This window comes from Tachyglossus aculeatus, chromosome 11, assembly GCF_015852505.1.
Source record: "Tachyglossus aculeatus isolate mTacAcu1 chromosome 11, mTacAcu1.pri, whole genome shotgun sequence".
Classification (NCBI taxonomy): Eukaryota; Metazoa; Chordata; class Mammalia; order Monotremata; family Tachyglossidae; genus Tachyglossus; species Tachyglossus aculeatus.
The window spans coordinates 9,696,136-9,721,288 of record NC_052076.1 but is presented as its reverse complement, the minus strand read 5'-3'; the positions used below and the strand labels follow the sequence as shown (position 1 = coordinate 9,721,288).

The 25,153-nt window shown below is 50.5% G+C and overlaps 1 protein-coding gene across 2 annotated transcripts in view; it reads left to right on the top strand.

Annotated features, from left to right (window-relative positions):
* The first annotated feature begins 4,796 nt into the window (after positions 1 to 4,796).
* The window catches only part of ADCY7 (adenylate cyclase 7), a 55,999-nt gene continuing 35,642 nt past the window's right edge, over positions 4,797 to 25,153 (top strand). For both annotated transcript variants that reach the window (XM_038753760.1, XM_038753759.1), the window contains exons 1-4: positions 4,797 to 4,979; positions 17,288 to 17,790; positions 21,414 to 21,626; positions 23,980 to 24,126. In XM_038753760.1, coding sequence (XP_038609688.1) covers positions 17,620 to 17,790; positions 21,414 to 21,626; positions 23,980 to 24,126 — 531 coding nt within the window. In that variant the 5' untranslated portion in view covers positions 4,797 to 4,979; positions 17,288 to 17,619. The remainder of the gene's footprint in view (positions 4,980 to 17,287; positions 17,791 to 21,413; positions 21,627 to 23,979; positions 24,127 to 25,153) is intronic.

Sequence of the window (25,153 nt, the reverse complement as noted above, 5' to 3'; positions counted from 1 at the left end):
CAAGTCCCTCTAACTCCCAGGCCCGTGCTCTATCTAACAGACGGTGATGCTTCTCATCGTATTTAAGTGCATGCTGTGTGCCAAGCACTGCACTGAGTGCTGGGGTAGCTACAATACAACCAGTTACAGTGGGATCCTCTTGGTTGTCTCTCCCACTTTCTGCTTCCTGGGATTGAGTAGGTTAGCGTGTGGGAGGCTGGTTTTCCATTGGAGTGGATGCCAGGTGGAGCGGAGCCCCAATCAGGATACCCCCTGAAGGGCATTCAGGGTATCAAATAAAGCCACATCCCCCCCCCACTCCCTGGCACCTTGTGACTAGTGAGCACTTGTCAGACCAATCAGTCTATCAGTGGTACTTGGTGAGCACTGACTGTGGGCAGAGCACTCTACTTTGCACTTGTGAGAGTAAACTACGTAGACATGTGCCAAGCACTGTACTAAGCACTAGTGGAATTAGACTGGGTTCAGGTCTGCTGTGAGTTTCCTGGATGCTCCCTATCGGGATTTCAGCTCCCAGATCCCCCTCTCCATAGTCCTAGGATTGGAATCTCGGCAACCTGAACAGTCAGCCCATTTGAATGAGGAAGCGGGAAATGTCCAGCACACCCAGTTGAGAGGACCCAGTTTGGGCTTGAGCTCTGCTGAGAGCCTAAACCAATTCCGTTCAGCACCCCGATTTCAAATTTAGAGTTTAGGGAGTCACTGTTGTTTAATGAGCAGTTGCTGTGTGCAGAGCACTGTACTAAGCAGTTAGACAGTGGGCTTCCGGCTGGGTTTTACCCAGGAATTATTTCCCTGTAGTCACCATCCGATTGGACTTTCTGGTGGTTTTCCGGCACTGAGCTGGGAGCCTTGGCTGCTGATGCCACCCCAGAGAGCCAGGGAGAAAACGTGGGCTTTTCGGGGTGAGTCTGTTTTGGTTGGGAACTGGAAAGGGTCAGGCTTCCCTTAGGTAAACACTGTTCTGTTTCTGGGTGGTCACAGCTGGCAGAAACAACGCCTGCCCTGGTGACTTGGCCCGCCTCCCAGATAGACTGGGCCGAATGGAAGAGCTGTCATTCTCCCAACTGAGAATTTTCTCAGCATTATTCTGGGGTTGGAGGAGGACCCCCCTCCCCCACGCCCACCCCAGGGTCACATGGGACTATGTAAACTCCCTGTGGGTGGGGAACATGTGTACTGGGCTCTGCTCATTCTAAGCACTCAATAAATACCGTTGATTGACTGACTGAATCCTCATCTTGAGCTTCAGTGGGCAAAGGAGGAAACACCGCTTACTGAAGTTCTCAGGACTGGATGTTAGGAGACCTCAGTTCTAATCCGGGCTCTGCCAATTACCGGCTTTGTGACCTTGGGCAAATCATGTAACTTCTCTGTGCCTCAGTTTCCTTAACTGAAAAATGAGTATTCAATGCTTATTCTTCTTCCCTTAGACTGTGGGACAGGGACTGTTGTTGGATTTGGTTATCCTAGGTCGATCCTAGTGCTTTCAGCACATAGCATTCAACAAATGCTGCAAGTATTATCAGTTACTAATAATAGTATTTAATAAGCACCTATTGTGTATAGATCACTATCATAAGCCCTGGGAAAAAGAATACCGAGAAGAATTATACATTTTGTTTTGTTGTCTGTCTCCCCCGTCTAGACTGTGAGCCCGCTGTTGGGTAGGGACCGTCTCTATATGTTGCCAACTTGTACTTCCCAAGTGCTTAGTACAGTGCTCTGCACACAGTAAGCGCTCAATAAATACGATTGAATGAATGCATGAATGTCCCCTCTAGATGGTAAGCTGATTGTGGGAAGGGAATGTGTCTGTTATACTGTTATATTGTACCCTCCCAAGCACTTAGCATAGTGCTCTGCACACAGGAAGAGTCCAATAAACACATTCGGTTGTCTCATTTTTAATCTATGTCTGATCTGTTATAGTTGTGGGCGAGAGTTAGGCTTAAATTACTTTAGTTTAATTTTACTTATATTAAATTACCCCAGTGCTTAACACATAGTAAGCATTTAATAATTGCCATGATTAGGTAGCGAAAAGTTCCAGGTGAAACCCAAGGCCAAATTTTTGGCTGGCTTTGGCTTTGAAGCTCAAGTCCCCTCAAAGATCTGTGCTGATTGTGAGTTTGGTTTGTTATGTTGATCAGGTTTCCCTCAGACCTGGTTTCATTGGGACACAGAAGCTTCTGATATCTAGAAAGAAGGTTCTGGAAAGTCAGAGGAGAGGAGGAAAGGAGACCAGCCAGGACTGGGGCCTGCTGGGCTATGGTCGGCCTTTGGCGGGGGCTTTGCGCCTTGGGCTGGCCACACTCCTGAGGCCCTGGAGCTCCGCTGATGGGATCCAGCCTGGGGCGGGGGCTTCAGTCTCATTTATACTACGTCCATCTTGCCTATCTCACCACTGACCTCTCGCCCACATCCTGCCTCTGGCCTGGAACGCCATCCCTCTTGATATCCAATAGACAATTACTCTCTCTTCCTTTAGAGCCTTATTGAAGGCATTTCTCCTCCAAGAGGCCTTCCCTGATTAAGACCTCTTTTCCTTTTCCCCCATTCTCTTCTTCATCACCCTGACTCTATTCATCCCCACCCCAACCCCACAGCACTCCTGTACATATCCATAATTTATTTATTTATATTAATGTTTGTCTCCCCCTCTAGACTGTAAGCTTGTTGTAGGCAGGGAATGTGTCTGTTTTATTGTTATATCATACTCTCCCAAGCACTTGGTGCAGTGCTCTGCACACAGTGAGCACTCAATAAATTCAATTGAGTACTCAATTGAGTATTCAAAACTGTGTGCAGAGCACATTACTAAATGCTTGGAAAGTACAATTCGGCAACAAATAGAGACAATCTCTACCACCCAATATTGATTGATTGGGGCTTGGGCCGGCCGGATCCCTGGAGCCCCACTGTTGGAATCTAGTGACCCCTGGCTCGCTCAGCTTGAACCTTGAGGACGGGAGCTGGCCAAGTCCATAAAGAGGCTGAATCCCATCCCTTCCTGGAATGAGGTTTCCAAGGGCTCTGCCTGGATATGGGGGAATGGCGGAAGGCGGGGTGGGGTGGGGGGTCTCACCAGCCCCGGCCAGAATGGTGGCAGCAGCTGAGGCCCCCAGTGACCCTACTGGGACATAAATAGAGAAGCAGTGTGGCCTAGTGGAAAGAGCATGGGCCTAGGAATCAGAAGGACCTGAGTTCTAATCCCAGCTACTCCACTTGTCTGTTCTGTGACCTTGAGCAAGTCACTTCACTTTTCTGGACCTCAGTTACCTCATCTGGAAAGTAGGAATTGATTGTGAGCCCCATGTGGGGCATGAACTGTGGCCAACCTAATTAGCTTGTATCTAACCCAGCACTTAGTACCATACCTGACATCAAGTAAGCACTTCACAAATAGCATTGAAAGAAAAAAAAATACTGTGTATGCCCCCTGAGGTGGAGTTAGCCAGACTTAAGCAAGGGGAGGCCCCGGACCATGTGTGTGTGGTCATAGAGACTCCCTGGGCTCGGGGCAGCTGTGCAGGAAGGTGGGGGCGGGGGGTGCCAAGACCTGACCTGGTGGAGGTAGAGGAAGCCTGGTCCCCAGGCCCTTGGGCATCTCCACTGCCCCAATTCCCTAGACCCACTGTTACGATTTTTATTATGGCATTTGTTAAGTGCTTACTATGTCAAGCACTGTTCTAAGCACTGGGGTTAGATTGAGTCAGGCATAGTCCGTGCTCCACATGAGGCTCACAGTCTAAGTAGGAAAGAGAATAGGCACTGATTCCTTGTTTTACAGGGGAGGAAGCTGAGACACAGAGAAGTTAATTGATCTGCCCAAGGTCCTAAGGCAGACAAGCGGCAGAGCCAGGATTAGAACTCCTATCCTCTGGTGCCCAGGCCCATGCTTTTTCCACATGTCCATGCTATTAATAATAATAACTGTGGTATTTCTTAAGCCCTTCTATGTGCCAGGCACTGCACTGAGGTGGAGACAAGCAAATCGGGTTGGAGACAGCCCCTGTCCCACATGAGGCTCACGGTCTTATTCCCCATTTTACAGATGAGATAACTGAGTCACAGAGAAGGGAAGTGACTTGCCCAAGGCTACAGAGCAGACAAGTGGCGGAGGCAGGATTAAAACCCATGACTTTCTGATTCCCCAGCCTGTGCTCATCCACTATGTCATGTTGCTATTCTAAGTTGTTGTTGGGCTCCTGACTTCTCTTGGCTCCCTGACTACCTTCGTGTCCCAGGGCGTCTGTTCCAAGGAGCGGGCCGGGGTCCGGATACCGAGGACCACAACGAGTCCTGAGCTGGGACCGCTTGCTGGCCTTGGGCACGCTGGGAAGGAGGTTGTCCGAGGAGGACGGTCTGCTGACCCTTCATGCCCACGCCCAGCTACTGCCATTGCTCCCTTCTGTCGCGGGCCCAGGGCTTCACCAGGCTGAGGCCTGTCGCGGCAAATCCTGTAAGATGATGCACAGAGGCAGGGTCGAGCCCTGTTGGACTGGGGGGCTCCTCCCACACAGTGCCGCCTGCCCACCGCCGCCTCCTCCTAGGCAGCCCCCATGCCATGCGAGGCCTGCGGTGGTCTCGGGTGGCTGACGAGGCCCATCCCCCCGCCCCCACCTTCTTGTCCCCTGCCCTCCCCACTCTGCATCGGGTTTGGTCTTCAGAATCAGGAAGCCTGTAGGCAGCTCTGCCTGCCGAGGCGGCCAAGGTTCTCCTTTTTTAATGAATTCACAGCAAGTTTCCCTTTCTCCTCCCCCACCCGCTCTCCGTTCCTCTTGAAGCCAAGACATTTGAAAAACCTTTCCTGCTGGCTGGGCCGTCCTGGATCTCCTTGTTGTCAGCTTCGGCTGTGAGGGGCTCTGGGCTGCGGGATCTGAGGGAGCTGCCGCCAACGCCACCGTCCTTGGTCTCCGAAATAAGGCTCAGGCCGCCTCCTGGGTTATCTCCACCTGAAGACCCTGAGGAATCAGGTACAGCCCCAGTGGGGTTGGGGGGCAGGGGCGATCCTTTATGCTCTGGCTTTAAGGCACAGTTTGGCCTTTGGTCCTGAATGGGGAGACACACATCCCTTTCCATGCCCCTGCCCTCCACCAAGCTCTGGGGGCACAGGGAAAAGCATATGCCCCCTACCCCTACCCCACCGCCCCATGCTCTCATTTATACTGTGCCTCCCAAACGTCACCCTGATTCCTGGACCTTGTGGCCTCTGTCACTTCCTGGTCGGCAGTAGCGGCCGGGTCCCGGAAGGCTGCCGGGGCCACGGAGGGAAGGAGGGTCCTGGGACCACAGGCCACCGCTGGGCAGCAAGGGCCATGGAGTTGGCCGGGCTCTGCTGGAAACCCCAGCCAGATGCTAAACAATGGGACCAGAAGGGAGTTGTTTTGTCTGCACAGATGTTGGAGACTGACATTGTCAAGGACTCATGTTTTGAAAGGAAGATCTGGGCCTATAGTCTGATAGGGAAGGCAGCTTTAAGTTTTAATGAGAGAGAGAGAGAGAGAGACAGAGATAGATAGATAGATATGTGGGTCTATGTCAGTTAGGCCTGTTGGCAGTCAGATGTGAAGTCCGGAAACCACAGCGTCACCTTTTGGCAATGTGCCAGCTTAACAGGAGCTACATCAGAGGTGCTCAAAGGGCCCTAGAAACTGGGATTAGCCTTTGTTGCCAGATGAGATGAGATTAAATGGGCACAGTTGGGGAGTCCTTGCTCTCTCTCCCTCCCACTCTCCTGGTGTGTGAGTCTCTCCCCTCCCTCTTATCTCTTTTCCCCCTTTCTCCCTCTCTTTCCCCCACATTCCCCTCTCCCTCGCCCCCTCTCGTCCCTTCTCTTTCCGCTTCTCTCTCCAGTTCACTCCCCTCTATTTCTGCTCTCTCCTCTTTTCTCTCTCTTCCCCTCCCTCTCCCCCAACTTTCTCCCTCTCTCCTTCTCTCCCTCTCATTTATTCAATCATATTTATTGAGTGCTTACTGTGTGCAGAGCACTGTACTAAGCGCTTGGAAGTACAAGTTAGCAACATATAGAGACGGTCCCTACCCAACAACAGGCTCACAGTCTAGTCTCTCAAATGTAGTGTTATCTTTGATCTTACTGCAAAATCTAACCCGGGGCATCATGTTTTCAGTAACTTACTGTCTTATCTCCCCTCAGCCACCGCTCCAGTTCCTCTGCACTTGGTCTCCATCTCCCTGCCTGTCCAATGGGGGTGAGACCCACCGGTGTGTCCGTGGGGTTGGGGGATAATCGATGAATGAGAGGGCCATGGGAGGGACTTGGGAACAGCCAGTGGCCTGGGATGATGCTGGTGCCTGGGGTAGTGGTGGAATTACCAGCTACCTCCATCTGCTGTGGACACCAGTACTGGCACCGGACACCTGACCCATTCCCTCTCCATCTTTCCCAGAAGAGCACTGGGGGGGCTGCTGGGTCTTGGGCAGGATGACCCTTGGCTGGACTCCCTCCATGTGACAGGCTGAAACCAGACCTTGAGCCCTTGGAAAACAGGGAGTAGGTGCAGTGTCTGCTGCGGGTGGGAACCGATTTTCCTTCCTTGGAGCTCCTTGACTTCTCCCCCAGCTGAGCTAGGGCAGTGTGGAACAGTCATTCATTCATTTATTGAGAGCTTACTGTGGGGTTTTCATCTGGGGTTCTCCTTTAAGGGAGGTTTGGAACTGGGTGGGGGGCTTCTTTGTTTAGGAAGAGGGTTTCGGGGTACCTCTCCCCGTGGGTCTGAGCTTTGCTCCTGAGGGACAGTCCCTTGTGTGAGTGGGCCCAGCTGGGAACACTGGGAAGGGACCAGGCCAGATGTGGTTGGTCCAGAACCTTGCTGGGAGAGGCCAATCTACTGCTCTTGGGCTCCTAGTAGAGTCTGGTCACTGGTCACTGGGGCGGGATGAGTCAGGCTGCCCTTGCCCCTCCTCCCCCCATCCTGGCTGCCACCACCAAAGCTCGAGGAAGCTTTGGGCTCACACTGACCCCACCCCTAATACTGTCAGGGTGGGTCTGGAGGAAGACAGGCAGGCCTTGGGTGCCCCAGTGACCGGCAGGCAGAGAGGCCAGAAGTGTGCACTCTACAGGGGCCACCAGAACCCATGCTTTAACTTCAAAGAAGCAGCCGCGGAGCTGCCTCACCCCACTGTCGCCCCTCCCCTGCAAGCTGCATAGGCCCTCCCCGACTCCCTGGACTGGCCCCTTGGTCAGCGGCTGGTTCTGACGCCAGGGGACCTCAAAGCGTCCATCCTTGTTGGAGCCTCCGCACTTGTTCCTCCTTGCTGTGGGAGCCTGGGGGTGGGGGAAGCCTGACTCATGAGATGATCTTTGTTGGGACAGGTTGGGTGGTTATGATGGGGGAAACCCCCCCGAGGTATCAGGGACCGGGGGTGGGGGGTGGGGTGGGTGGGTGTGTGTGTGTGTGTGTGTGTGTGTGTGTGTGTGTAAGAAAAAAATGTACGTATATATATGTTGGGGGGACTTTCACATCCACAATCAGCATCTCTTTGATGCTGTCTCTGTCCAGCTGGGCAGAGATGCTGCTTTCCAAGTTACAGAGTGGGCACTAAGGCCCAGGGAGGTTGTCGGTTGTGTAAGAACACACTGTAAGTTACCAGTAGAGCCAGGATTAGAATTCACCTCTCGTGACTCCCAATCCTGTGCTCTCTCCACTCAAAACACTCAAAGCTCCCAAAACTCTCCTGGGAGGCCTCTTTCCTGGGCTTTTCTGATTGGCTGACTATGCAGGCTTGTGACCCAAAGAAAATTCGAAGAGCAGGTCTCCTATTCTTCCCAGAGATCCCATCTCTGGTGAGATTAAAGCCTTCGAATTACTCCTGGAGCTGAATGAATCATTTTTCCGGTGGGCAGGCAATCAGAGGAATTTACTGAATGCTTACGGTGTACAGAACACTTCACTTGGGCAAGTGCAGAATAACAGAGTTGGTAGGCTTGATACCTGCCCACAAGAAGTTTACGGTCTACAGGAGGAGACAGGCATGAAAATAGATTAGGGAGGGGCGACAGTAGAGTATAAGATATTACTGAAGGATTGTGGGGCTGGGATGAGTGGCAAAGTACTTATGGGGTTCACAGTCAAGTGCATAGTGGATTCATTCATTGTCATATTTATTGAACACTTACTGTGTGCAGAGCACTGTACCAAGAGAGTGTGGTTAAGGGAAATGAGGGCTTAATCTGGGAAAGGCTCTTGGAGATGTGATTTTAAGAGGGTTTTGAAGGTGAGGAGAGCTGTGGACTGTTGGATATGAACGGAGAGGGAATTCCAGGCCAGAGGGAGGACTTGGGCAAGGATTCGGTGGCCAGATAGACGAGATGGATGTACAGATACTAGGTGGGTATTGTAGGAGTGGAGTGTACGGGGAGGATTGTAGTAGGAAATCAGCCAAGTTAAGAAGGAGGGAGAGAGCTGAATAAGTCCCTTGAAGGCGATGGTGAGGAATTTCTGTTTGGTATGGAGGTGGATGGGCAACCACTGGAATGTTTTGAGGAGTGCAGAGATGGTTTTGCAGAAAAGTGATCCAGGCAGCAGAGTGAAGTATGGACTGGAGAAGGGAAAGACAGGATGTTATGAGGCTGATGCAGTCATCAGGGTGGGAAATGACGGTTTCAGTTAATGTGGTGGCAGTTTGGAAGGAGAGGAAAAGGTGGATTCTGGAGATGTTGTGGAGGCAGGCTAGAAATACTAAAGTAGGTTTTTAAGTGTGAATTTATGTGTTGCTGACCTTTGCTTGCCCCACATCCCACTCCCCATGAGCCCTTCCCAGTGAAAACCTCCATCCTTCCACCTCTCACCCCTACCATCCCCTCCATTCTCCCATCCTTCCATGCGTCCATGCCTCCATAAATTCAGGAGATGTAGATTGGAATCTTCGGTATGTGCAGACTCCTCAGCTGGTTGGCTTCTTCCTTGCTTTCATTGTGATCGACGGCCAAGTCCTGTTGGGGTGGGGAGGAACCTTGAAAACTCTCCCTGAGCACTAATCGTGGACCAGGATCACTGACATTGAGCCAATGGGTCAGCTGGCCTGAAAGAGCAACAGTTCTGTCCAGCTGGGCAGGGGAGACTCTGGCTTTAGTCATTGGAGGCAGGATCAGGGCCAGGGTAGGCTAAGCCATTGAGGGCAGAGATTGTGCCAGGTGTGGTCAGACCCAGTGATTTCTTGGGGGAGGGGCACTTCCCATTGTTGGGTAGGGACCATCTCTATATGTTGCAGACTTGTACTTCCCAAGCGCTTAGTACACACAGGAACCGCTCAATAAATACGATTGAATGAATGAGTCATTAGGAACCTGGACCTATCGTCTCCTGCCTCGGTCACCCTGGCGCCTGGCGCTGTCCCACTATCTCCCTCCCACTGATGAAAGCGGAAGGAGGTGGGTGGCCACAGAGGAGCCCCCCGCCTGCCTCCTTTTTCCAGGCTGGACTGCAGACTTCTGCTTTCGCCGTGTGGGTGGAGTGGGGCGGCTGAACGCCGATGGGGGGCTCCAGGCAGGAAACGTCAGTTAGTCTGATCCGGGGGGGCGGCGCGGGGGCCAGTGGCCTCCGGGTCCGGGAGTTGCTCGTCTCAGGGGTGGCCAGAGAACCTGCCTCTTAGAGACCTGGTCGCTAATTTCCTGAGGGGTTAAAATCTCCAATGAAGCCCCTGGATAGTGAGGAGCCAGGGGAGGGGGCACCAGAAGAGGAAAAGGGCCTCCTGGGAAATGAGTGTTTGTGTGTGTGTGTGTGTGTGTGTGGTGGGGGCATGAAATAGTGTCCTCAGCTGTTGGGGGAGAGCAGGTGTGGCTGGCCAGTAGAGCGGCCTGGTTTTGTGGCTTTCTTCCAGGGTCATCAGTCGTGTGATGAGTGTCTACTATGTGCAGGATCTCTGGTGTTTCCCATTCGCAGCTCCTCAGACTCAGGGGGCCCTGTAGCTTTGTGGCAGCCAGGTTGCACAGTCCAGAGAGTGGGCTGCCCTCAGTTTATTTTAATTATGGTATTTGTTAAGCGTTAACTATATGCCAAACACTGTTCTAAGTTAATCAGGCCAAATACAGTCTCCCCCACACCCCACCTTTTTTATGGTATTTGTTAAGTGCTTACGAGATGCCAGGCATTGTATCAGGAGTCAGAAGGTCATGGGTTCTAATCCCGTATCTGCCACTTGGCTGCTCTGTGACCTTGGGAAAGTTACTTCACTTCTCTTATGCCTCAGTTCTCTCATCCAAAAATGGGGATTTGAGATGTCCAATCCGATTTGCTTGTTTCCACCTCAACACTTAATACTATACCTCACACAAAGTAAGAGCTAAACAAATATCATAATAACTAAGCACTGGGGTAGATGCAAGCAAATCAGGGTGGACACAGTCCATGTCCCACAATGGAACTCAGTCTCAATCCCCATTTTACAGATGAGGGAACTGAGGCACAGAGAAATTAAGTGACTTGTCCTGTCCCTATCCCACTTGGGGCTTGTAGTCCAAGTAGCGAGGAGGAAAGTTATTGAATACTGATTTTACAGTTGTGAAAACTGAGGCACAAAGAAGTTAAGTAGATTGCTCAAGGTCTCACAACAGGCAAAGTTTGGTGCCAGGATTAAAACTCAGCTTTAATGATGTGCATAGAGCTTTAATTCTATTTGTTCTGGCGATTTTGACACCTGTCTACATGGTTTATCTTGTTGTCTGTCTCCCCCTTCTAGACTGTGAGCCCGTTGTTGGGTAGGGACTGTCTCTATATGTTGCCGACTTGTACTTCCCAAGAGCTTAGTACAGTGCTCTGCACACAGTAAGCGCTCAATAAATACAATTGAATGAATGAACGAATCCTCTGCCCCCGCAGGCCTGTGCTCTTTCCATTAGGCCACACTACTTAGTTACTTCTCTTTGGCTGATTTGGGGCTGTAACTTGGAAAGGGAAAGTGAGGTGTTACCTCTTCCAGGGAACCTTCTTAAATCGATCCTACCTGGCTTGATCAGTCTGGAATCTCCTGGGCACTTTTTGAGAACACATATCTGATGTTGCATGAGTGCTGTGTGTATTTTGGGCTTCTTTCCCCATTATGTCTCTTTTTGCCCATGATTTGGTCTCCCCAGTGCCTTCAGTCTGTCTGAATGCACATTTTCAGTAGTAATTGTGGTATGTGTTAAGCGGTTACTATATACCAAGCACCGAACCAAGCGCTGGGGTACAGGATAATCAGATCGGACATAGTCCCTGCCCCACAGAGGGCTCACAGCCAAAGTATGAGGGAGAACAACTTATTAAATCTCCATTCTACAGATGAGAAATTTGAGGCACAGAGAAGTTCAGTGACTTGTCTAAGGTCATACAGCAGGAACAGGGGTTAGAACCCAGATCCTCTGTCTCTCAGGCTTGTGCTCTTTCCATTACACGATGGCAGAACTAGGGACCATCCTTCTGTCTGTGTTTCTCTCTCTGGGAGTGGCCCGACGCAGTGACAGTAGAGATGGTTGTCGGATGCTGGGGCGTGGCGTGGGGATTCGTTGGTGTTTCAATTTAGACTCCATCGCCCCCGCAAAATGTTCATAATGTACTTGAGGGCAGGCATCGTGTCTGCTCATTCTATTGTACTCTCCCCAGAGTTTAGAACAGTGTTTGGCACGCAGTTGGCACTCAGTAAATGCCAGACTTCTGTCTGACCTGATGATCTTGTATCTACCTCAGTGCTTAGTATAGTGCTTGGCACATGGAAAGCACTTAACAGATACTGTTATTATTATTGGTCTGCAGGGCAGTGCTGCTATGAGTACCTCCTGCTTATAGCCTCCCTTTCCCTCTCCCTGTCCTCCCTCCCCCTCTTCCCATCATCCCCTTTCCCCATCTTCCCCTCTCCCCATCCTTCCTTCTTCCTCTTTCCCCACCCTCAGGTGTTGATAGGCTTTTCTGACCTGAGGGTGAGGTTTGTAGAATCAATCAGGGGGACTTGCGTCCACATCTCATCCTCTTCAGGTGCCCCCTCCCCTCCCCAGCCCAGTCATTGAGCAAATTAAAACTGAATGTGGTTCCTTAGGCTTGGATTGCCACCTTGCATTGACCTAAGAACGTAAGGGGATTGAGTCTACATCCCAAAGAGTAGCAGTCCATGAGTAAGTAGTCAAATAGAGAGTGGTGGGGGTGGGGGGGAAGTGACTCGTCCTGCCGGCTCCTGATTTTTCAGCTGTAGAAATCTGTGCTGATTCGTGCTCCGGTCAACACAGAGCAACCCGAGATAAAGAGGCCCTTTCCTTCCAGGTTTTCATTCCCCTTCTGTCATGATGATACAAGGACCTTAAAATCACAAATGAATGACAGCTAGTTGTGTAGATTCTTACAGAATGATTTACCCCGATCGAACGTCATCCTCACTACTGCTTTGTGGTGTGAAACCAACTGGTGACCCTGGGCAAGTTACTTCACTTCTCTGTGCCTCAGTTGCCTCATCTGTAAAATGGGGATCGAGACTGTGAACTCCACATGGGACAGGGACTGTGTCCAACCCGATTTGCTTGCATCCTCCCCAGCAATTAGTACAGTGCCTGGTCCATAGTAAATGCTTAACAAATACCATCTTTATTAACTGGTATCTCTTTAGTAATAATAATAATAATGATCGCATTTATTAAGTGCTTACTATGTGCAAAGCACTGTTTCTTTGCACACAGTAAGCACTCAATAAATGCCACTGATTGATTTATCTTGGTCCACTCTTCAGGAGGGGCTTATTCACATTTATCGAGTCCCTTACCCTCACTGTGGCTGAGCCAGTGTCCAGTCTCTGGGACTGAGAGACAAATGAGAGAATTTAGCTTGGGGTCTGACATCTCTCTTGGACTAGTCTGCTTTCCCCTTTCAGAAGAGGAAACAAGGGAATTTTGTGTGGTCTTAAACATCTTTGTGACTTACGCTCCCGGCCCTTGCTGACTGTGTCCTTTTCCCTTTCCCTCTTTGCACGGCCAAAGGCAAGGGAGAATTTACCTTTGTCTTGCTGGTCTGTAGCTCTGGAGGGACTGTATAACAGACCAAGTTATGAGAAGCAGCGTGGCCCAGTGGAAAGAGAACAGGCCTGGGAGTCAGAGGATCTGGGTTCTAATGCCAGCTCTGCCACTTGCCTGGCTGTGTGACCTTGGGCAAGTCACTTCACTTCTCTGGTCCTCAGTTTCCTCAACTGTAAAAGAGGGATTCAATACCTGTTCTCCTTCCCCCTTTAATTGTGATCCATTTAATCATATCTTCTACCCCAGGGCTTAGTATGGGGCTTGGCACAAAGTAAGTGCTTACTATATGCTATAGTTAATTAATAACAAGGGTGAATTTGGGATGATTGAAGTTGACGCAAGAGTCTTGACATCTCCACGCTCTGGGATCCCACAGGCAGATAGCTGGCAGCCTGGATGCCCTGACCCACAAGGGGAATGGATCTTCAGGCTGGTGCAGGCTAGGGCATCGGGGAGCAATGTGAAGAGTCAGTCTTGGGGGTTGAGGGGAGTCTTGGCTGGGAAGTAAAATCGAGCACTAGCTTGTCACCTGCATTGTCTGGCCTGGAGCTGATGGATTTGATTTGGATCAGGAGGACGTATGACCTGGAGAAGTCATTCTTAGGTGGCTGGCTGCACCCTCCAGCAGAGCAGATGGGGGCCGATGGGGAGAGTGGACACTGTGTCCGAATGCCTGGTCAATTCCAGTCTGGCGAGTGGGCTAGATCCCCGCAAGAAAGTGGGTGTCATCTGTACCCCATACCCTTCCCCTGGACTTCTGTGAGAAGGCAGATTAAGAGTCACTGTACCAACTTTCTTGAGTAGAGAAGCAGCGTGGTTAGAGAAGTAGCATGGCGTAGGGGATAGAGCCTGGGCCTAGGAGTCGAAAGGACCTGGGTTTCTAATCCTGGCTCCACCACATGTCTGCTGTGTGACCTTGGTCAAGTCACTTCACTTCTCTCTTGTGCATATATCTATAATTCTATTTATTTTGTTGGTATTGACACCTGTCTACTTGTTCTGTTTTGCTATCTGTCTCCCCCTTCTAGACTGTGAGCCCGTTGTTGGGTAGGGACTGTCTCTATATGTTGCCGAATTGTACTTCCCAAGTGCTTAGTACAGTGCTCTGCACATAGTAAGTGCTCAATAAATACGATTGAATGAATGAATGAATTCTCTAGGCCTCAGTTACCTCATCTGTAAATGGGTAAATGGGTATTAAGAGCATGAGCCCCATATGGGACTGGGACTGTGTCCAACCTGATTAATTTGTATCCCCCCGCCCAGTGCTTAGAACAGTGCCTGGTACACACTAAGCACTTAACAAGTATCTTTGTTGTTGTTATTATTTTTATTATTATTTTTGAGCCTTCTGCCTGCTGCAGACTTAGAAGGGCCGGTGGGCAGGTCTCCGTCACCTCAGTCGGGAAGGCCAGAAGCAACCGGCTATCCAGAGTCGGCCCAGCCCTGCCCCGGGCACCCTTATGTGGGCCGTGGTGCTCCCCGCCCCTCAGCTTCCGCTCTCCTGGGTGAGATGGTCTAGGCAGGCACCGGGCCAGCGGCACCATGGTGAAGAAGCCAGGGGCCTGTTATCACGCCTTAATAAAACTTTTCTCTGGCGGCACGGAGGGGAGGGCAGCCATGTTCTTTCTACTTGGCTGGCTTTTTCTCAAGCCCTCTCCTGGCCTGGACTGACCTTTATTCAGGAACCAAGTTGGAAACCGTCCCTCCCTCCAGAGGAACAATGGAACTCATCTCCCCAGGGCCCGTTTTTCATTCCCTGGGGCTGGTTGCCCTGGGCAGCCCCTTAATTAGCCATGACCACTGGCAAGGCTGAGGCTTCAGACCAAGTGGCAGTCTGTGGTGGGCTCCCCCTCCTTCCCTCCCTCTTTCTGCTTCTGACTTTGAATCGGTTTTCCCATTTCTCATTCCCCCTCCCTCCCACCTCCCATATCTTGGAGGTGGTGATGCCATCGGGGCCAGGGAGGTGGTGATAAAGAAGGACAATGGTTATTCCTTGGCATTGCTTCTCCAGAGGGTTTTTAGCAAGACCTCTGCCACCCCCAGAACAGGAAGGAGCCGAGGGTCACAAACGTGAGTTGTGAAGAACACAGGGAGCTCTTGGGGTTGCTATCTGTCAGCTGAGACTAGCATTCATTCATTCATTCATTCAGTCGTATTTATTGAGCACTTACTGTGTGCAGAGCACTGTACTAAGCACTTGGGAAGTACAAGTCAGCAACATATAGAGACAGTCCCTACCCAACAATGGTCTCACAGTCTAGAAGGGGGAGACATTCTCTTGAAAGTCTTAGAAATCAGCCTTCTTGCCCATACACCTGCAGCTCAGAAGACAGGGGTTCAAGAAGCGGTAGCCTGATTGAATCAATTGATCAATCAATGTCGGATTTACTGAGCACTTACTGTGCAGAGAGCACTTTACTAAGCCCTTGGGAGAGTCTTCTAGACTGTAAGCTTGTTGTGAGCAGGGAACGTTGTGGGCACTTGAGAGGGTATGATATAAAAGTGTTTGTAGACACGTTCCCTGCCCACTGTGAGCTTACAGACTAGAGGGGAAGACAGACGTTAATATAAATTAATAAATTATGGATTTATTCATAAGTGCTGTGGAGCTGAGGGAGGTGTGAATAAGGGTGCAAATCCAAGTGCAGGGGTGACACAGAAGGGAATGGGAGGAGAGGAAATGAGGGCTTTGTCGGGGAAGACTTCTTGAAGGAGTTATGCTCTTAAGGCTTTGAATAATTAAATCCATCAATGGTATTGAGTGCTTTTTTTAAATGGCATTTGTTGAGTGCTTACTATATGCCAGGCACTGTACTTAGCGCTGGTGCAGAGCACTGTCCTAAGTTCTTGGGAGAGTACAATATAACAGAGTTGGTATATGCAATTTCTGCCCTCAAAGAGATTAGTTGAACTTTCTTTGCTCTTGAGGACAGTTGTGCCAGGACCCACAGGTCAGCAGGGAAGGTATTTGTTGGAGTGCCTGGTGCTGGGGATGGGTGGGGTGAGAATCATTTCTGTCGGCATTGTGAGACCGGTGTCATCTCCCCAGGTGCGATAGCTGTTGGCTGGCCCTACCTCCATCCGGGACCCACCCAAACTGTTTAAAACAACAATGAAGAATAATCGTGGTGTTGGTTAAACACTTGCTAGATGCTGAACCCTGTGCTAGGCTCTGGGGTGGAAATGAGACCACCAGATTGGTCACAGTTGATGTCCCATAAGGAGTTTCCATTCTAAAGGACCATAGACTTTAAGCTTGTCGTGGGCAGGGAATACATCTGTTTGTTGTTATATTGTACTCGCCCAAGCACTTAGTTAAATACTCTGCACACAGCAAGTGCTCAAGAAATGCCGTTGAATGAATGAATAGACTGTAAGGTCATTGTGGGCAGGGAGTGTGTCTTTCAACTCTGTTTTGTTGTCCTCTCCCAAAAGCTTAGAACAGTGCTCTGCACACATTAAGCACTCAATAAATACCGTTGATGGATTAAGGGTGGAAATGGAGGAATGAGTGGAATTGCAGGACAGGGAGCCTGGTTCCCAGAGAGCAGTTGACGTCCTTAGGACGGTGACCCTTTCTCTTGCCAGATGGTAAGTTCCTGGAGGGCAGGAATCATGTCTGCTTGTTCTCTTCTACTTTCCCCAAATGCTCAGTGCAGTGTTTGGCACAGACTAAGTGCTCAGTAGGTACCACAACACTTCTGCCCTCCATATCTGTAATTTATTTATATTAATGTCCGTCCCTACCTCTAGTCTGTTAGCTTGTCGTGGGCAGGGAATGTGTCTGTTTATTGTTACTTAGTACTCTCCCAAGCACTCAGTACAGTGCTCTGCACACAGTAAGTGTTCAATAATAATGATGAGGATGATGATAATAATTATAATTGTGGTATTTGTTAAGTGCTTACTATGTGCCAGGAGCTGTATTATGTGCTGGGTTGGATACAAGCAAATCGGGTTGGACACGGTCTGTCCCACGTAGGACTCACAATCTCAATCCCCATTTTACAGATGAGGTACCTGAGGCCAAAGAATTAAAGTGACTTGCCCAAGACCACAGAGCAGACAAGTGGTGGAGCCGGAATTAGAACCCACGACCTTCTGACTTCCAGCCCGTGCTCTGTCCACTACGTCATGCCCTTCCCATGGCATAGTGGTTAGAGCAAGGGCCTGCTCGATAAATACAAATGAATGAATGAAGAGCAGAAGTGTGGGACGGGTGTTGGAAGGTACTGCCCCGACCCCGTTTCATTACATCCCAGGATCTGTCTTGTGTCTCCGCAGGACTGGCTTCAGCCAGTGGGAGGTGGCGAGGGGTGATGTTTCGGCTGCAGGAGGCCCCCTAGGTGGCGGGCAAAGGTGAGGTGGTGGGGGCGGGAGAGCAGGATGGAGCTGGTGGTCTGGGGGCCCGGGCATCACCCCTCACCGCTGAGCATCGGCCCTCAGCCCCCCGAGAGGATGCCCCGATCCTGGACGTGAGCAGCCCGCCCCCGGCTCCCTGGCCCGCACCCTCCATTTCCCCGCGGCCCCGCCGGGCGGCCCTGGCCGGGGGAGCCGATGCGTTTCCCCTCCTGGTTGCCGAGCGACGAGGGAGGACCAGGCCGGACTGGGGTGCCATGCCAGCCAAGGGCAAGTACTTTTTTAACGACGGCGAAGACTGGAAGATCAAAGACACGCTGTACGAGAAGTACCGCTACACAAGCCAGCACTATCCGCTCTTGCTCATCTTCCTCACCATCGCTATCGTTTTTTCCCTGGTCCTGATTGGGGTCTTCTTTTCCTGCCCGGTGAGTGGAATGGCTTTCTTCACCCCCACCAACCCATCCCATCCCTGAGGGCTTGAGATGGCTGGGTGGACGGAGCCCTCGACCTAGAAGCAGTGTTGCCTATTAGAGAGAGCATGGCCCTGGAAGGCACAGGACCTGTGTTATTATTATTATTAATAACAGTATTTGTTAAGCGCTTACTGTATACCAAGCACAGTTCTAAACACTAGGGTAGGTACAAGCTAATCAGGTTGGACACAGTCCTTGTCCCACAGGAGGCTTACAGTCTTAATCTCCATTTTACAGATGAGGTCACTGAGGCACAGAGAAGTGAAGTGACTTGCCCCAGGTCATACAGCATATATGTGGCGGAGATGGGATTAGAACCCAGGTCCTTCTGACTCCCATGCCCATGCTCTCTCTGATAGCACATGCTGCACCATCCACCTGGGGTCCAGTGTAGGCCCCGCCACTTGCCTGCTGTGTGACCTTGGGCAAATCCCATCACTTCTCTGGGCCCCAGTAACTTCATCTGGAAAATGGAGATTCAATCCCTGCTCTCCCCGCTACTTAGATTGGGAGCCCCGGGTGGGTCAGAGACTTTGTCCAACCTGATTAACTTTGTCCACCCCAGCGCTTGACACGTAGTAAGTGCTTATTAAAAAATTATTGTGGGGGAGTGGGAGCAGCAGGAATACTCTCCCAAGTGCTTAGTACAGTGGTCTGCATGTAATAAATACTCAATAAATACCATGGATTGATCAAAAAGATCAGCTAGAGAGTTAACCACAGTGCTTTTAGATTGTGAACTCCTTGTGGGTTAGGAATGTGTCTGTCAACACTGTTATGTTGTACTTTCCCAAGCGCTTAATACAATGCTCTGCACACAGTAAGTGCTCAACAAATACCATGGATCGATTGAAAGGGTCAGCTAGAGTTGACCACATATGTCAGGTGAAATAAGAGAATCAGGAATTGAGTGTCTAATTAAATATGCATGTATTCCATCCATACTATGGGTGGGTAATAAAAATATATGCGGTTTGGGGGTGACTGTTGGCTAGATAAGACTTAGGGGGTGGTTGGGATTTCATCAGGGAAGTGTTGGAGGTAGAAATTTAGGAGGTTTTTTTTTTTGTGGCCGGGAGTTGAGGGTGGGTCAGGGAGGAGCAGCGAACAGTGTGAGCTGAGGACTGTGATGAGAGAGCTGGGCTGCTGCAGGGTGTGTGTGTGAAAGAGAGAGAGAGAGAGACAGTGTGTGTGTGTGTGTGTGTGCGTGTGTGTGTGTGTGTGAGAGAGAGAGAGAGAGAGAGAGAGAGGGAGAGGAAGAGGGTGCGAGGGGTGGTGGTAAGGGGAAAATGAGGTCAAGGATGAGAGTTAGGCTGTTGCAGGGTGTGTGTGTGTGTGAGGAAGAGGGAGATGTGTCAGGGCTGCCAGAGAAGAAGCTGGGGATGGAGGACTAGGGTACATGGCGACATCCTATAACCCCAGCCCTCAGCTTCAGAAGCTGTTGCTGCTGCTCAGGTTGGCTCTCGGAGAAGAGGTGCTGATGGTAAAGGCAGAACTAGCCGAGGAGGACTACAATGGAACAGTCAATCCATCAGTGGTATATGAGTGCTTACTTTGTGTAGGCTCATTAGGAGCAGGGAACGTGACTGCTAATTCTTTTGTATTGTACTCTCCCAGGTTCTTAGTACAGTTGCTTTGCACATAGTAAGCGCTCAGTAAATACCATTGATTACAGAGCACTGAAGCTAGAAGGTCTAGAATCACGGGACACTCCTTCCCCTGAGAACAGTGTGGTGTCTTTTTACATCGTCGTCTTGGACTGCTGATTTTGCAATTGATTGTTTTGCATTTCCCTGTTCCTACTCTCCCCCATTTTGATTGGGGATCCTGTGTGGGACAGGAACTGGGTCTGATCTGTTCAGTTGGTATTTGCAAAGTGCAAATGTGCAAAGCAAGTGCTTAATAAATAACATTACTAGTCCACTATGGGGAGCCAATAAATTGAGAGTATTGAGCATGCCCTCTGTGCAGAGCACTGTAATAAGTGATTGAGGAAATATGAACAATCCATCAGCAGTATTTGAGCACTTAACTGTGTGCAGAGCACTGTACTAAGCTCTTGGGAGAGTACAGTGAAACAGAGTTGGTAGACACATTCCCTGCCCACAACAGTCTAGAGGGAAAGATAGGCATTAATATAAATGAATAAATTACGGATATGTACATAAATGCTGTGATGCAGAGGGTGGGGCAAATGCCAAGTGCATAGTGGACACAGAAGGGAGAGGTAATCAGAGAAAGAGAGCTTCATCAGGGACTGCCTCTTGGAGAAGATGATGTCACCTTAGTAGACATGATCCCTGCCCTCAAAGAGCTTCCAGTCTAGCACGGTGGAAGAAGAGGAGGATACTGAGTATATAGGCTTGGGGCTTTGAAGGGAGAGTAATCTCAGCTCTGCCACTTGTCTGCTGTGACCTTGGGCAAATCACCTAACTTCTCTGTGCCTTAGTTACCTCATTGGTACAATGGGGGTTAAGATTGTGAGCCCCATGTGGGACAGAGACTCTCTCAAATCAGTTAGCTTGTCTCTACCCCAGTGCTTAGAAAGTACCTGGCACATAATAAGCAGTTCCAGTCTAGCACCGTGGAAGAAGAGAAGGATACTGAGTACACAGGCTTGGGGCTTTGAAGGAAGAGTATTCTACCCTGCCAATAATTTCTCATTTACCCCACCTCCAAACCATTTGGTTGTAAGATCCTCAAGGACAGGGATTGCATCTGTTTGTTCCCTAAATGCCCTACTACCATGCTCTTCCGACTAGATGCTAAGTCAGTATTTTTTTAGTGTTCCCCCTATGCTTAGCACTGACCTAAGTCATAAGTGTTGGGAGAGGTTACTGGGGATACATAGTTACGCAGGTGGCCAAAGTGTCCACTTCTGTGTAGTCATTCAGGTAGGGGTGTGTGGGTTCATGTACAAATCATAGGAAAATCATCCTAATTTGCAAGATGGCATTTGGAAATAACTTATCTCAGGCATGAATAATAACTGTGGTATTTGTTCAGCTTTTCCTATGTGTCAAGCACTGTACTAAACGCTGGGGTAGATACCAAATAATCAAGTCAAATACAGTCCTTGTCCCACACAGGGTTCCCAGTGTTACGGGAAGGGAGATCAGATAATGAATCCTCATTTTACAGATGAGGAAACCGAGGCACGAACAGGTAACGTGACTTGCCCAGGGTTACATAGAAGGCAAATATCAGACCCAGGACTGGGCTCTTCCCACTAGGCCTTGCTGCTTCTCTAGGGCCTAGTGGCAAGAGCACGGGTTTAGGAGTCAAAGGTAGTGGGTTCTAATCTTGGCTCTGCCACTTGTCTGCTTTTGGGCAAGTCACTTAACTTCTCTGTTCCTCAGTTACTGCATCTGTACAATGGGTGTTAAGCCTGTGAGCCCCATGTTGGACAGGAACTCTCTCCAATCGATTAGCTTGTCTCTACGTCAGTGCTTAGAAAACACTTGTCACATAATAAGCGCTTAAATACAATAATAATTATTATTATTCACATGGTTCTATCCAGGCTTAAGAAATCTTTAGCCTCACAGGGCGGGCGGGTGTCTTTGCGTTGCCAGAAACAGAAAATCGAAGATCATCTCGCCTTTACCGTGACAGTCTTCACGACCCTGATCATCTTCGGGGTCATTTTGGTGCTTGTGTACATCGAGTCCTTGTTCCGGAGATGGCTCAGGTTCTTTGCCGGGCTCACCTGGATGTGCTTCCTGAGCTTGGGCTGTGTGCTCACCTTTGACTCGGGGAAGAATGGGAACATCTGCGTCTGGGAGCAGGTATCTGTCTTTGTGGTCCCCTTGCCCTTCCTGTATCTCCCCCACAGCCGACCGAAGTTGGGGGATAATAGGGAAATGGGGCCCTGCTCTGCTTCCTACCCTGGCGAATGCAGGTCCATCCTGGAGCTACTCCTGAGGACCGTGGGGAACCAGTGGTTGGATTCCTAGCTGATTTTCCCCTGACCACCTCGGGTGTGAGGGAGGATGGTGGGGGTGGGGGCAAGAGGAGTGGCCAAGAGGCTCAGAGTTTGTTGAGGAAGAGGAGGAGGCGGAGAGGCTGATTGATCCACCTTTGGGGAGTAGGGTCCAGATAACCCAGTTGTGGTGAGTCCGGGGGAGTTGGGCCTGGTTAACCTGAGGCTGGGGGGAGCCGGACCCAGATAACCCATGGCTGTAGAGGTGTCGGGCCTAGATAACCAGCAGCTAGGGGGAGTCAGGCCTGGAAAACCTGCAGCTGGGGGGAGCCGGGTCTGGATATCTCATGGCTGGGGGGAGCCAGGATGGATAATCCGCTGCTGCGGGTGAGTTGGCCCGGATAACCCAGGGCTGGGGGGAATCTGGCCTAGATAAATGCAGCAGAGGGGAGCCTGGCCCGGATAACATGTGGCTGCGGGGAGTCGGGCTTTGGCCTTCGGCTTGGCCCCCTTGACTCTCTAATCGCCCTGGGGAGCAGGTCCCAGCCTGCCCTCAGGACACATCATTACCTAGGGCTAATTACAAGGCAGCAGTCTCTGAGGTAGAATCCTTCAGACGGCTCCTCCTCTGAAGGGGCCATTTAGCAGTCCCAGGAGAGAGCTAATCAGCGTTTCTGGCTCGAGGCTTGACGGCAGCTCTCCCACCGTTGTCTGTCCGAGGCATGGAACTCCAGAAAGCTGGAATCTGCCCACAGAGAGGCACTGAAGAATAGGGAGGGAGGGGCCGTCCGGGCAGTCGCTGTAGCCCTCGGCCCCCTGCCCTCACTGCTGTGGCCCTGAGGATCCTTGGAATGGAGTCTCAGTAAGTGAAGCTGAATCCTATCCTTTAAAATGGGGAAACATCTGCGAGAAGGTCCTGGGGCAAGGTGCTGCTAAAATCCATCCCACATTCCTGCCTAAATTTGACCTTGGCTTGGGGTCCGTCGCTCTGCCCTTACTCTGAAGTCCTGCTAATGGCCTGGTAGCTGCAAATTCTGAAAATCCACCCAGTTCCTCCCTTTGGCCAGGCCCATCAACCTCCTTCTCTGTCAAGCCTTTCTCCAAAGCTGCTCCCCAGGAGAGAGAAGGCAGGCAGCACAGAGGAACTCAGAGAATCCAGAAGCAGTAAGGTCTAGGGGAAAGAGAGCACAGGCCTGTGAGTCAGAAGACCTGGGTTTTCATCCTGGCTCGGCCACTTGCTTGTCAAGTGACCTTGGGCATGTCACCTTACTTCTCTGGGCCTGTTTCCTCATCCCTAAAATGGGGATTCTGTACCTCTCCTGCTTAGACTGTGAGCAAATCAATCAATCAATCGTATTTATTGAGCGCTTACTGTGTGCAGAGCACTGTACTAAGTGCTTGGGAAGTACAAGCTGGCAACAAATAGAGACGGTCCCTACCCAACAGTGGGCTCACAGTCTAGAAGGGGGAGACAGACAACAAAACCAAGCATACTAACAAAATAAAATAAATAGAATAGATAGGTACAAGTAAAGTCAATCAATCAATCAATCGTATTTATTGAGCGCTTACTGTGTGCAGAGCACTGTACTAAGCGCTTGGGAAGTACAAGTTGGCAACATATACAGTCCCTACCCAACAGTGGGCTCACAGTCTAAAAGGGGGAGACAGAGAACAAAACCAAACATACTAACAAAATAAAATAAATAGAATAGATAGGTACAAGTAAAATAGAGTAATAAATATGTACAAACACATATACAGGTGCTGTGGGGAAGGGAAGGAGTTAAGATGGGGGGGAAAGCACAGCCACGAGCAGGACCGAGTGAGTGCCGGCCCAGCGGGCGCACCCATCCCACCCACCCCCTGGGAGGAGAGTCTGGGATTGTATCTGAACTGGTTATCTTGTATCAACTCAATGCTTAGTACAATGTTTGGCACATAGTAAGTGCTTAACAAATACTGAAATTATTATTATCATCATCTTCCCATTGAATAATCAGCCAAAGGATAACCAGACTTGTCTGTACCTAGGCCTTGGGTGCCTTCTCCCTCGCCCCCACCGTAACTGAAAACATTCAGATCCATCGTCCATCAGACTGAGCCCACTGGAGGGGGCCCCCCTGCCTCCCATCCTTCCCCCGACTCCAGCCCGCTACCGGCCCCTACACTTCTCCCATAGTTCCCAACCTCGTTCTGAGCCCTGTGTTCTGCCCCAGGTCCCGTTCTTCTTGTTCCTGATCTTCACAGTATACACCATGCTGCCCTTGGGGATGAAGGATGCCATCATCGTCAGCAGCGTCTCTGCCATGTCCCACCTGCTGGTCTTTGGCATCAGGCTATGGGGAATGGGCTTCTGGAACCAGGTATATTTGTCCAGCGCTGGTGGGGTTTGGCTGGGAATATGGAGTCGCCATCTGGTTTAGTCATGAGGCCGGGCATCGGCTGCCGGGGAGAGTCGGGGCTAGGAAACCAGGCCACGTGGGAAAGCGGGTGGGCAGGGGTGGGGGTGAGTGGATGGTGCCCCAGTGTGTCTGACCACTGAGTGAGCAGGCTGGCATTGCTGGACCTTCCCTCCCTCACTCTCCTGCTGTCCAGACTAGAACGGGCCCTGTCCCTTGGGGCCGGCTCCAGGGTGACTTGTCTGTTGGCCCTGCTGGATGTTGGAGCCTTGGGTGGGGATAGGGTGGTGATGTTCTGATCTGGAGGGGAGAGGAGAAGAAGATGGGCAAAAGGAGGCCACCCTGGGACTTCAGGGGCTGTGGAGGCAGAGGGCACCCCCGGCAGGCTTTGATTTTCCTTCTTGTTCTCTGTCTTCTTTCCTTGGGCATCAGAGGTGTCCAGTCCAGGGGAGCAGGGTAGGATCGTTCAAGTGGATATGGTCACAAACAAGTGCAAATCTGTGGTGCTCAAGGATGGCTATGGCCTCTAGACTTTAAGCTCATGATGTCTACCCACTCTGCTGTATTATACTGTCCCAAGCCCTTAGTAAAGTGCTCTGCACACAGTAAGTGCTCAGTAAATACCATTAAAATAGGATTGATTGATTGTCCTTCTAAGCAGCCCAAGCCGCCATTGGGGAGATGGGGGAGATGCCTCCTATTTGAAAGGATCTCAATTCAGTCTTTTCCTCCTAGCTCCTAGTAATAATAATGATAATAATTGTGGTATTTAAGTACCTACTATATGCCAAGCATTGTAGTAAGTGCTAGGGTAGATATAAGGTAATCAGAATGGACACGGTCCCTGTTCCACATGGGGCTCACAGTCTCGATCCCCATTTTATAGGTCTTAGACCCAGCTCTGCCACTCACCTGTTGTAGGACATGGAGCAAGACATGTGACCTGTCTGGGCCTTGGTTTCCTTGTCTGTGAAATGGGGATAAGAGCCTT